Source organism: Pectinophora gossypiella, chromosome 22 (genome assembly GCF_024362695.1).
Source record: "Pectinophora gossypiella chromosome 22, ilPecGoss1.1, whole genome shotgun sequence".
Lineage (NCBI taxonomy): Eukaryota > Metazoa > Arthropoda > Insecta > Lepidoptera > Gelechiidae > Pectinophora > Pectinophora gossypiella.
The window spans coordinates 344071-357744 of NC_065425.1; the positions used below are offsets into that span (position 1 = coordinate 344071).

A 13674-nucleotide genomic window follows, 5' to 3' on the forward strand; every position below is an offset into this window, starting at 1 on the left:
TTTCTTTCAATTAATTTCAATTATTTTTCCGTGCTTCGAAAGGCACGTTAAGCCGTTGGTTCGGTTACTATTTACTGATGTAAGTGAGTAATCATTATATGAGCCATGTCAAGGGCCTTTGGCGGCTGAGTTATAACCCTGACACCAGGGTTTAACACACGATAAGAAGAAGAATTAATTTCAATCCCGGTGATAATTTTTAGCCTGTATCATAACGATGTTACAATCCCACTGTCGGTTTCTACGACATTATTTCCGGGAAGACAAAACAGCTGAATACACTCTATGTTATTTAATAATAATTATAAAACACTTTATTGCACACAAATTTACAAGACATTTACAGGATTATTATTATTATATTATTATTTACTATTATTATTAATCAAGGGGGTTAATTATTTATTACTTCCAGCTGATATACTGCTACTGTTTTTACAGTCTATCAGTAGCACTAAGTCTAGACCTAACTTAGACAATGCCATTGTCAAGCCAAACGTCTTTGTGTTAAGGTGAATTATATTATTTGTGTCCAACCGAATACGTAATGAATAGCAGTTTAAATGGAAATTCATATTTATATATTAAGTTTACGCGGTTATCATCACAATTAAAACACATAATATCGGGAGTCTCATATTCCTACTTTAAACGCGGTAAGAACCCGTTATTATGTGTTTTAATTATATTTATATATTGTAATGAGGCTAGTATTCCACCTCACAACCCACACGATAAAAAGAAGAATAAAATATTAAAATTCAGCGATTATAGATGGCGATACGGCTCACCACCAATCACGTTGGTCTGACAGAAAGCTCTGGGAAATGGGTATTCAGATTATCTTGCGACGGATGTACTGTTGCCTGTACTGGGAATAATAAAGCACAATATTGGACTGAAAATAATAAAAAAAAAAACTCCACTTGATATCAACTCGGAATCATCAAATCAAATATACTTTATTGCACAGAACTAAATTTCAACAATCAGACAAAACACATGAATACAGTACAATTTGGGCGGCCTTATTGCTCTAATAATCAATCATAGTTACTACTTACGGCCTGAATCATCCCCCAAAGTTTTCTTTATGGTGTCGCAAAAATCCTGTATACTAAAACCTCTTAAATCGCGCCATCTATTGAAGAACGATATAAAAATCACACAAAATCCGTTCGGTAGATTTGAGTAAGCCGCGAATTGACAAACTGTCTCGTGTTATTTTTATTTCGTGTCGTATACCTATGCCTTTCACAGTTTTTTGGAAGGAGAGATACATTTTTACGTACATACGTAATGTTTTCATGAATATATTGACTTGCGACCGTCAGTATATTTATTTCTTTAAACAGCTCCCATAAAGAGTCCCGACGACGCAGATTATAAATAGCGCGAACTGCTCTTTTTTTAAATGATGTCTTCACATTACTCAAATTCAGATTACTCAAAGGTTGCCTGGAAGAAATTGCTGCATGAGCAATAAGGCCGCCTGTTGTGCTTTTCTGTATATGTTGTCCTTATCTCTGTATTTTGTGTCCATTGTGCTCAATAAAGTATTTTATTTATCTATCTATCTACTCTATCGTCTCAACCCACCCCGCAAGACGTACTCTACGTAATGAAACTAATTACTCAACACGTCTAACTGCACAACCGCCTGGCTCGCGTCTACTTCCCCGTTCCCATAGCGACGTGTTTTTGCCGTCATATGCGCCGCATATGCTTTCCACTGTCTATTGCATGCGCTGCATCGCTGCATACACAGATGTTTACTCATATGGATACGGCAACACAATTATAACACAGAATCATTTATTCAACGTAATTATCATAGATAAACTTGTTGAAGGTCAATTTTACATTTTTGAATGTACGTCATTTCGCAAGGTATTATGGCTGAGGAGCAGAAATGACAAGAAACTGCAACAGCAACACATCTTTTAAATCAATGTAGGTATACATTAATTTTAATAATTAGCGAAACACATTTAATACCAGACATTTTTGTCATTTAGGTAAGTAATCGTCAATATTATAATAAGTAAGTAGTAGCCGTTGGTCCCGGTTACTACTTACTGTGTAAGTACGTAGTCGTTATAAATGAGTCATGTCAGGGGCCTTTGGCGGCACAATAGTAACCCTGACACCAGGGTTGATGAGGTTGGTAATTCGCCTCACAACCCACACGATAGAAGAAGAAGAATATTATAATAAGCTTTTTTACATAAAGTAAGCTTCATGGGAGCTATAAATTTATTTTCTGACTTTAAAATACTGTCTGGTATTTTAATGTAAAAACGTACATATAACCCTGTGAAAATTTTATTTTTCACAGAACAGAAAAGGTCGACATTTCAAATTTTATATTATCTTAATAATTAAAATTGAGAACATAATTAAAAGTGCTGTGTCAAGGTGTGTTGAGTGGTATTGAAGTGAAAGTTATGTGCCAGGAACGTAGTAAGTGGTATCGTGGGCTCTGCCTACCCCAACAGGAAATAGGCGTGAATTTATATAATAGGCATGTTAAGCCGTTGGTCCTGGCTATTAGCCGTAAAAACACCTCCACCAACCCGCATAGGAGCAGCGTGGTGGAGTATGCTCCATACCCCCTCTGGTTGATTGAGGGGCGGCCTGTGCCCAGCAGTGGGACGTATATAGGCTGTTTATGTAGATCTGACAAGGTCGCAGTGATCTCGCGGGGTATATTCAGTTCGGCCCTTCTCTCTCTCTCTGTTTAAGAGCTGCGCCCCTTACAATTCTCAAATAATAATAATAAGCTGCACAGCGTTCCTTTTCCTCCCTTTACATCCGTGGCAGCATCGTTGCATCATCTGTCGCCTGTTGGGAAATAAAACAACGGAACTGTACGAACATCCGACGCCTAACTTGATTGTTAGTAGATACTCTGTCCCGCTAACTTGTGCTCGGATATTGTGCTTTCACTGTGTTCTGTGTAGATAACGGCACGTGAAGATGCAAAATGTTGCATTAAAAAGTTCTAAAATGGTTGGAAAATACGGAAAAATGTACAATAAACATATTGTGCGTGTATGAAACGATTGATGAAGGTGGAGGAAGAAAAAAGTGTGACAGGATCGAAGCAAATGGAATTCCATAGTCTCTGATTACCCCGTTGGGAAATAGACGTGAGTTTATGTATGTGTGTGTAAACATATTGTGTAGTTTGACGTGATCTTTCAGTGCTGAAAAGTAAAACTGCTGTGTACAGTCATGAGCAATATAATGTACTCACTTTAGGACTCTGTCGCACTAACATATTTGACATTTAGTGAGACTTACAGTTCAATTTGTCAAAAAAGTTAATGTGATATAGTACCAAAGTGTATACATATTAATGCTCGTGACCGTACAGCACCATAATGTCGTCGTGCCAATTTAAAATCTATTATATGCAATCGAGTCAATTTTACAGAAATTAAAAAAAAAAAACTTCCGCTTGAAAATTGTTTGTATACCTGTGTTAAAAAATATTAGAAGATAATTGCTATTTATGTACATAAGAGTTTGTACTGAATGTTTTAGGAGCAAAATACTATTCGATCCTGACAAAAAAAAAATTGGCAAGGGCGACACATAAGAGCTTTTAAATTGGCAACGACGATATATTGCTTTTAGGGAACGTAGCCTGGAAAGTAGGGATGTTATTATAAATTTCGGAAACGGATAAATTATTTCAGATTATCCGTTAGTTTCGGATAATTTCGGTAACGGATATTATTTTTTTAACGAATTTTTAAAAGTAATACACGAATAGGAAATAAAGTGGTTTTATTCATAATGAAAAAAGTTATAACGACAACTTGTATAATAATAAGTTATAACGACAAAAGAAGAAAAAAACAAACAATACGCGCGGGTTGTGTGTCGGTACTGGCAGCGGCCAGCCGATCGAAACAACTTGTCATAACATAAAGTGTATCAATTAGTCTCCGCCCCTATCCAATATAATCCGAAATTTTGATTTCGGATTCGGTCACGGTTACGGATGTTTTTTTTATATCGGATATCCGATAGTATCGGTTACGGTTACGGATGTTTTTTATATCGGATATCCGATAGTTTCGGTTACGGTTACGGATGTTTTTTATATCGGATATCCGATAGTTTCGGTCGGGGTTACGGATGTTTTTTATATCGGATATCCGATTGTTTCGGTTACGGTTACGAAGCTCCCTAACATCCCTGCTGGAAAGTCCCTAGTTGAATGTAGTAAATGATACTATAGCGCAAATAGTAATTGATACGGCAGCCGAGACGATGACTCAGGGTTTGAGTCACGCGGCTCCAGACGGGATCTCTCGTAATAGAGATTCATAAGCTGTCACTTTGTAATTAACAATTAGCAACGATACAGGAGTCACTATAGAAGGACAAGTAGATAATAATAATTAACACGTTGTGGACTATGCATTTTGCGTTTGAGTTGTTTTAGATCAAGGCGTCGGTTGAATTGTTGATTAGAGTCGCGATATTACAAGATTAATTTGTTGAGAGAGTTGTGTATACCTATGCAGGTATAACGTCGCCTTAAAGCGAAAACGACGTAACTGTCTTTTTGAAAAATCATATTCTAATGTGATTTTCTTCAACAATACTTTGATTTCATTCAATTAGTTCATACATACACATACATACATAAACTCACGCCTATTTCCCACCGGAGTAAGCAGAGACTATGGAATTTCATTTGCTTCGATCCTGACACACTTCTCTTGCTTCCTTCACATTCATCAATTGTTTCGTACACGCACGCCGGTTCAGAGTAGATCGTACTGAACCTTTTCTTAGGACACTTTTACGATGTGGATTTTTTTCTAGAAAGCGCTTGCGAGGATTTTACTATAAGGTGAAGAAATCTAATTAGACAGAGATTTTGGTTGTAAGATCCAAATGATAGTAGAAAAATATTTAGAAATACTTAGCTAAGGGGATAAAATCAATGTGTGGGCTCCATATTGAATTCATAACATAACAAAATGCTTTATGTACGCACAGGAAAGAGTACCATAGGCACCTTTATTGCTAAGTAGCAATTTCACCCAGGTAACCTTTGAGTATAGGAGAATTTATGCTCCAAGCTGAACTACATGGACTGAGTAAAACGAAGTAAGAAGGCTAATGCAACCGTGTAAGGACAATATTGTATTCTTCTATCGTGAGAGTTGTGATGTGGATTACCAACCCCATCAACCCTAGCGTCAGGGTTACTATTGAGCCGCCAAACTCCCCTGACATAGCTCATGTAACGACTACTAACTTACATCAGTCTGGATCAACGGCTTCACGTGCCTTCCGAAGCACGGATCAAATTACTTTCGGACACTCATGTGATCAGCCTATAATATTGAATAGAATAGAATAGAAACTTTTTTTTTTTTGTATTGAAGCTTGGACTAAATGTGTGTATGTGTAGTGTACGGTCACGAGCATTAATATGTATACACTTTGGTACCATGTCACATTAACTTTTTTGACAAATTGAACTGTAAGTCTCACTAAATGTCAAATATGTTAGTGCGACAGAGTCCTAAAGTGGGTACATTATATTGCTCATGACTGTACGTAAAGGGTAAATAGTGAGTATGTGACAATGTGCTGGTGGATTAAAGTGAGTGTGCCTCTGATATACAACGTGGGGGCGCGGCTGGCCGGTGGAGCGGTGGACTGGTGCTACCACCTGCTCCACTGCCTCACAGATGCAGTCACTGGTGAGACTTGGCTATTACAAAACGAAGACTAAAAGATAAACCAGTGGGGCTAACATGCGCAAGTTGATATTTTTTTTTATTGACCTAGTTATAACTAGCCGAGCTGCAGATGCGGCAGAGACTTGTCTAGGGGATCTTAAGCTGGATAATGACCCACGCAGGATATTTTATTTTTGTCTGCCATACGCAATAATAATACTATATAATTATGTCGTTTTGTCGATTGGTGCTAATATGTGAACCAAAATAAGGCATGTTGTTCTGTCAAACAACGAATAAAATAAAAAAAGACTTATCGATTTCTACAAAATTGATTGAATCGATTGATAATTTTATCACTTTGCGCAAATTAGCCCTGCTGGTAAAACTGTTAGTTAGCGGACTATCCGTGTCACGAAAGAAGTACCACGGCGGCGGCGCTACTGTCGCAGATTCTGCATAGAATTTATTATGACTTGTCAAAAAGTTTCATTCATTCATTCAGTATTAGTATTCATTCATTCAGTATAAGTTTAATGACGTCATATATCGTCTGAAACAGACGTATAAGGCCAATGATGATGATAAGTTTAACACAACTAATATTATAAAACTGGCTTCCTGTTGACACCTGGACAACAAGACGCCGGCAGGCTTTCCATCCCTATGTTGTGGATATAACACCAATCCGCATTAAAAGTTTTGCCTCTTCCTTTTTGATGAGAACAGCAAAGGCCTGGAACTGTCTGCCGTCGTCTGTTTTTTCAACTCGTTATAATCTGGGAGTCTTCAAGGCTAGAGTAAAAAGGCATTTGCTAGGTAAGCGTGAACCATGCTAGACCATATCGTCACTTACCATCAGGTGAGATTGTAATTGATTGATTGTTGTTGATTGATTGGTGTGTGGTTAAACGCGAGTCTATTATATTTATAATATAATATTATATTTATGACAATCAATCAAATCATTTATTGCACAAATATGGTATTTTAGGTGGTAATAATATAATATAATACTTAAGTACAGCATATTTGGACACGTTGCAGATATGTCCCACTGCTCCACATGACAAGTCTATATTTCCTGACTGAGCCCACATATGCACGATACGCAGAAAGGGCTGTAATATTGTCTGTTACTTTTTTATGGCGTTTAAGAGCATTAGCAAAAAATAATTTATCACTAACATATTCAATTTGGGTTTCGTGGCTTCAGAGCCGTGGTAGCCCAGTTGGTAAAACGCTTGCCTCTCACTTTGAGGTCACAGGTTCGAATGTATATTTTTTTTCGAATTCCTGTTTGGATCATAAATTATTATCACGTGCTCAGCGGTGACGGAAAACATCGTGAGGAAACCCACATTCCCGAGAAATGCATTTTCGGAGGTACGTGACCTAACCTGTATTGGGCTGGTTTTCTCTTCGCTTGGATTTATCCTAGTTTAGTTACATATACGTCATCAATAACAGTATTATTTTATTTTACATTTAATTTTCTTATTAATATAATCATTTGCAATGTCTAAAACTGGAAGTGGAGAAGTTTGAGGCTTATTCTCAGGAATACAAAGACCAATGGGTATGTCCGCTATGTAGCTCCTCTAAGCCTAGAAACAACGACGCTGAGACACCTGTTCGAAATTCAACATCTGTATTAAATAATACTTTTACATCGAACATAAACACTCAGCGCGGCTCTGCTTACCGGCAAAGCACACACGATACTGTGAAAAAAAACGAGTCTGAGATGTTTTCTTTCCTCAAGGAACTTCGACAAGAAATCCTAAGTAGATTGGACATGCAAGGCAAGGCCATACAGCAATTGCAAGACCAATTTTGTCAAACCAAAGATGAACTGGAAAATATTGTAAAAATGTTGAGGGTACTTGAAAATAGTAGCAATAAAACCGGTGAAATGGATGGAACCGTTAGTCAACAACCTCATTCTCCTACAAGTAATGCGAAACCAATTACCACATTTGCAAACATAGTAGTTCAGAATCGCAGTGCCTCCAGGATTGATAACACAGGTCTTAATAAAAAACCAAAGGTCAAGAGTGTAAATAAGTCTGGGGCCATAAAACTAGATGTCATGTCGTCACCTACACCTGAGCTACTATCTATGACCGATAGAGAAAGTTTGCTAGAGAAGGAAAATGAAATAACGGAAGATAGGAATGAGTGGACAACAGTGACAAATAAAAAAAGCAGAAGAGACTCTAAAGAAGTGAGGAAAGGAAATAATAATAGTATAGTAGAAATTCAGGGTATGGAGCGAAATAAGCATTTACATATCTGGCGTCTACACCCCGAAACAAAGGAAGAAACTATTTTGTCTTATGTTCAGCAAATTTGTGGTATAAATGTCAAAGTCCAGGTGCATAAAATCAAACACAAATCAGAGCGGGGATATTCCTCGTTTATTGTTGGTGTACCAGAGGGGATGTACGGAAAGTTGTCCCAACCTGAGGTGTGGCCCTTGAACGCTGAATTCAGTGAATGGATTTGGTTTCGGAGATCTAACAAAATATCGAGTGAGACAAAATAGAAAGGAATTGGAGATATACTATCAAAACGTACAAGGCCTGAGAACAAAATTGGATGACTTCAGGAACAACTTATTGTCATTTAATGCTGATTTGTATGCTGTCACTGAATCCGGACTAAATGAATCGATACACGACTCCGAAATTGTACCGTCGGATTACAAAATAGTACGCTGCGATCGAGCGGATGGTCGCAAGCAGGGAGGAGCGTTTCTCGTGGCCACACAACGGTTCGAGTTACGACGATTACCTATACCGGGTAATGTTATAATAGATGTTTGCGCATTTGAACTAGTGTGCGTGTCAGTGCATTTAAATAATAGGTTTTTATTTGTATGTTGTTGTGTTTATATTCCACCGGGTACCAGGGAAAACGAATACTTGATATTGTTTAGAATCATAGAACAATTATGTAGTGTGTATAAAGATATTATAGTTTTAGGGGATTTTAATTTGTATTCGTGTTCTATAAATATAGTTAATTATTACGAATACATTATGTCGTTTTGCGAATTCACTCAGAGCAACAACATTCCCAACAGTATGGGCCGTTATTTAGACCAGGTGCTAAGTGCGGGATGGGAGGGGCGAGTGACGGTGACAGCGGCGGGCTCGGCTATCGTGCGCGTGGACCCGCTGCACCCGCCGCTCGTGGTGGCGGTGCCGATGGTTGCGCGCGCGTGCCCCGCGCCCCCTGCGTCACCTTCCGCTAGGCAAGACGTACCACGAAACTCGCGACCTCGTTGGAATTTTTATAAGGCAGATTATTTCGAATTATACTCAAGACTAGCTTTTGTGGATTGGCAACTGATGTATGAATTGGACGAGAGTGAGAAAATATTAGATTATTTTTATAAGACTATTTACGATATTTTAGACGCTTGTGTTCCCCGTAAACTTAATAAGTCCACGGAGACGAAGTATCAGTATCCGGAATGGTATACACGTGATTTAATATTAGACATTAAAAGGAAAGCTTCATTGCATAAAAAATACAAAATGACTAAATCTGATGCTGACTATAGGGCCTATTCCGAGTGTAGGGCACGTATTAAGGAATCAATAAAATATCTGTTTAAGCAGAACCAGTATATGTTGCAATCTAGATTCAAGAAAGATCCCAAATCTTTTTGGGCTTATATCAGGTCGAAGCGAAGCTCAAAAAGTAAACAAATAATAGGTAGGGATGGGCGAATTTTAGAAAATCAAGAATGTACGAAGGAGTTTGCAAGTTTCTTTCATTCTGTTTACAGCGAAAAACCAGCGCAGTTAGATGTGGAGTCTATTATAAAAAGTGGGAGGGCGAACAGCGCGAGGGTCCAGTTGCAGTCATTGACGCAGCAAGAAGTGGCAGAAGCCCTATCACGTTTAAAACCAAAACAATCAACTGGGCCGGATGGAATACCAGCGTTTCTATTCAAAGATTGTCGTAGAGTATTGGTTAGGCCATTGCAATACATCTTTAATAAATTGATTGCGGAGGAAACTTTTCCGGCTCGCTGGAAGATTACCAGGGTTATTCCAGTTCCTAAAGGAAAAGCTAGTAAAGATGTGACTGGGTACAGACCGGTTGCCATTTTGTCGACTCCGGCAAAGGTGTTTGAATCCGCTATACATCGTAGCATATACCAACAGATGTGTAGCTCATTGTCAGAAGCTCAGCATGGCTTCCGACCGTCTCGTAGTACAGCCACCAATCTTCTGAACTTCATGGGCTGCGTAGTACCAGCGGTGGATGCAGGGGAGCAAGTAGACGCTGCCTATTTTGATTTTAAAAAGGCTTTCGATTCGGTAGACAATGACATTCTACTTAAAAAGCTGGCAGATATCGGTTGCACTCCACATCTGCTAAAATTTCTCGCAAGCTACATGAAGGATAGAAGGCAGTACGTGGACTACAGAGGATATGAATCTGAACCCTATTGCACCCTTTCTGGGGTAAGTCAAGGCAGCAATTTGGGGCCTCTGGAATTTATTATAATGATAAATGATCTACCAGAGGTCGTCAAACATGCAACGTGTTTATTGTTCGCTGACGACTTAAAACTTCTTCTCCCAGTAAAGAATTACTTAGACTGCCAAAAACTTCAGGATGATATATGTAAGGTAGTGGAGTGGAGTAACACAAATAATCTTCACTTTAACTTGTCTAAGTGTTCAGTGATCACTTTCAGTCGCTCTCATTCTCCCTTGCAGTACGAATATGTCATAAATGCGGTGCAGATGAAGCGAGTAGACAAAGTACGAGACTTAGGGGTTAAACTCAACGCCGAAATGAACTTTAAGGAGCATATCATGGAAGTATGTAGGAAAGCTTTCCGCAATTTAGGGTTTGTATTGAGACAGACGCGAGAATTTACAAACATTCAAGCAATTAAAGCGTTATATGACTCTTTAGTGCGAAGTCATTTGGAGTATAATTCGATGATATGGTCCCCTCACGAGGACAAATACAAGTCAATGTTAGAGCGTATTCAGAATAAGTTCACCCGATATCTGTACTTGAGACTCTATGGCATTTATCCCTTTTATCCGCTCATGTATCCAACTCTATTCGTTCTGGGTATGGTGGGATACAATAAGCTGGAAGCAAGAAGAAATTATGCATTGACGGAGTACATAGTGAAAGTGCTAAGAGGGTTACAACATAATGCGGAAATATTACTACGCTTACAGCTATGCGTACCAGACAGGTATATATGGAGGCGACGGCGCCCGCGCCTATTGGCAGTACCGACGGCCCGCACCAACCTTCTGTCAAAAGACCCATTTGTTCGAACCTTGCGCACAGTAAACGAGATAGCCGGGAGAGTGGATCTGTTTTCGTGTTCCAAGAGTGAATTCGCAAAAATAGCAATGAGTGTGATCTGTTATACTTAATTAAGGAAATCGTATATTGTGCTAGTTAAAAATAATTAATGATTAATTTTAAATATGTATCAATAAGTCCCCAACTCTGTCGCATTAGGTTATCCTGTAAAGATAGTTGTTGTGAGTGAAATAAATAAATAAATAAATAAATAAATAAATTATTTTCATTGTATTATTTAAATTAATATAAATTTCATTCATCGTTCGAATATCATTTAATTTTGCCAAAAATGAAGTGATTGTCGATCGTTTACGTATAAACATAAACAACGTCTTTTCATAATTTACAATGGACCAAATACTCACTAATTGCCTTCGAAAAACAATTCATAAGTAAATGACATTATCTCGAAACAGCCTCATTACGCCTGGCATGAATATAATACCAATTACACACTTTGCTATTTAATGATTGCTCGGAAAGTTGGTTCAGGGGCTTCGTTTATTTTGATACCATTCGCAAATTGGAACGGTATCTATTACTAATAAGTATGGTTGTAGGTTGCAGTCGTTTTAGTTGTTGACTTGGTAAACGATATTAGTTGATACTTATTTAAGGGATGAAGGGATTCGACATCGCGGAATCCTGTTTGAGTTTTTGATCAATAGAATCTCATGAGAAATGTCAAGATTACTATTTTTTTTCTTTTATTACATTTGCTTCAGACGGCGTTCGTTAGGTGCTCGGTCGTACAGAAAGGGAGGGCATTCTCGCCCAAAAAAAAAACAATGTATCTAAAGGTCCCAATCAGGCTGGAGCGACCCTCAACCTTCCTTGGATTCATCGCTATTATTTATTTATTTATTTAGAAAAAATATAATCCTATAATGCAATAGATCCCAAACTATAAGTAACAATCTCCAAAAAAAGTGCTTTAAATATTCATCATCCAAAAATCGTTTTAGATCTAACCTGTATTGGGTTGGTTTTCCCTTCTGGTTGGAGAGCCAGTCTGGAAGTTGTTTCTACAAAAGGCCGGACCTGTAAAATTTTCAGACTAGGTACGCGGAAACCGCTGGAAACACTAGGGAGATGATGATCCAAGTCCGTTTTGCTCCCAGAAACAAATGACTCGAGTCCGGAAGCGTGCGCGGACGCCGACAACGCCCGGAGGTTGCCGAGCGAGCCCGAAGACGAGCCGAGGAAGAAATCCAACATGGCCGACCGCCCGCTGCCGGTGCCCGTGGAAAATGAGCCCTATTTCATGAACATAGACCGCACTGAGGCTGAAAACCTGCTTAGGGGACATCCTGATGGCACTTTTGTGCTGAGACCTTCGAGTCAGGTGAGTTTTGGTTAAAAAAACCCAAATACTTATTTGAAATTTGTCAACGTTGCGCGTACGGTCACGAGCATTAATATGTATACACTTTGGTACCATGTCACATTAACTTTTTTGACAAATTGAACTGTAAGTCTCACTAAATGTCAAATATGTTAATACGACAGAGTCCTAAAGTGGATACATAATATTGCTCATGACTGTACTTTAATGAGCCAAGGCCAGAGCCAGAGGCCAGAGTGAACGGGCACCTTCTGGGCGACCTCACTCCATCTTAGGTCTCGTCAAATGTAAAAAAAATTACCAAATGCGCAAAATCAATGAGGCCCTATTAGACTCCCTAGTAGCGGACTCAGATGTTACTCATCTCCATACCTTTCCTTAAAGGCGTAAGACCGAATGCCCTTTTAAAATCCAAACCCCATTGGAAATCTCGGCCTTAGGAGGTTATAATAAAAACCATGTATGCGTCTTTTTGGAAATTCATATTGGGAGTTTTATTAACAAAACCTCGCAATAGACCCTCAAGGTTCAATCCACGTAAAGATTGGGGTCCAAATTTTTACCCCGATTGAAATTAATGAAAGAAATGGGGGTTATGTTAAGGAAAATCGCATCAGAATGTGTTTTTTCCATAAAAAAGCGCTTGAGTTGCTTTCAAGCGCTTTTTAAGGTGATGATATACAGAAAGCGCAGTGTCTCATAAGTGTGCAACTCCCTTCGCCATTGGTATAAATTTGGAACGAGGAGCTCTCTCCAGAATTGTAACTTAGTTTTTAACGTTAACGGCCTCTGTGGTCCCACGATTCACGATTGGACTCAGAGGCCCCGGGTTCGAATCCCGGTGGGGACATTACACAAAAATCACTTTGTGATCCCTAGTTTGATTAGGACATTACAGGCTGATCACCTGATTGTCCGAAAGTAAGATGATCGGTGCTTCGGAAGGCACGTTAAGCCGTTGGTCCCGGTTACTATTTAATGATGTAAGTGAGTAATTGTTATATGAGCCATGTCAGGGGCCTTTGGCGGCTCAATCACAACCCTGACACCCACACGATAAGAAGAAGAAGAAAAAAAGACTTAGTTTTTTTACCCTTATAAGAAATAGATATGCCATTAAAAAGAGATCTTCTGCAGACTTGGAGACGCAACGTTTATTCTCGAGCGTATTACGCGCGTTTTTTCCGCACTAAGCATTGTATGGCGTGTGGGATGTAATAGCAGATTCCCTCTTTATGATCCGATGTCTTTGTACGT

General features: G+C 38.8%; 2 protein-coding genes across 4 annotated transcripts in view; both read left to right on the forward strand.

The window, feature by feature from the left end:
- LOC126377068 (uncharacterized) overlaps nt 1-13674 on the forward strand; it is a 450327-nt gene that overhangs the window by 75511 nt on the left and 361142 nt on the right. The gene's annotated exons all lie outside the window — the stretch shown is intronic.
- The window catches only part of LOC126377066 (uncharacterized), a 33680-nt gene that overhangs the window by 10313 nt on the left and 9693 nt on the right, over nt 1-13674 (forward strand). For both annotated transcript variants that reach the window (XM_050024703.1, XM_050024702.1), the window contains exon 5: nt 12194-12417. In XM_050024703.1, the coding sequence (XP_049880660.1) occupies nt 12194-12417 (224 nt within the window). The remainder of the gene's footprint in view (nt 1-12193; nt 12418-13674) is intronic.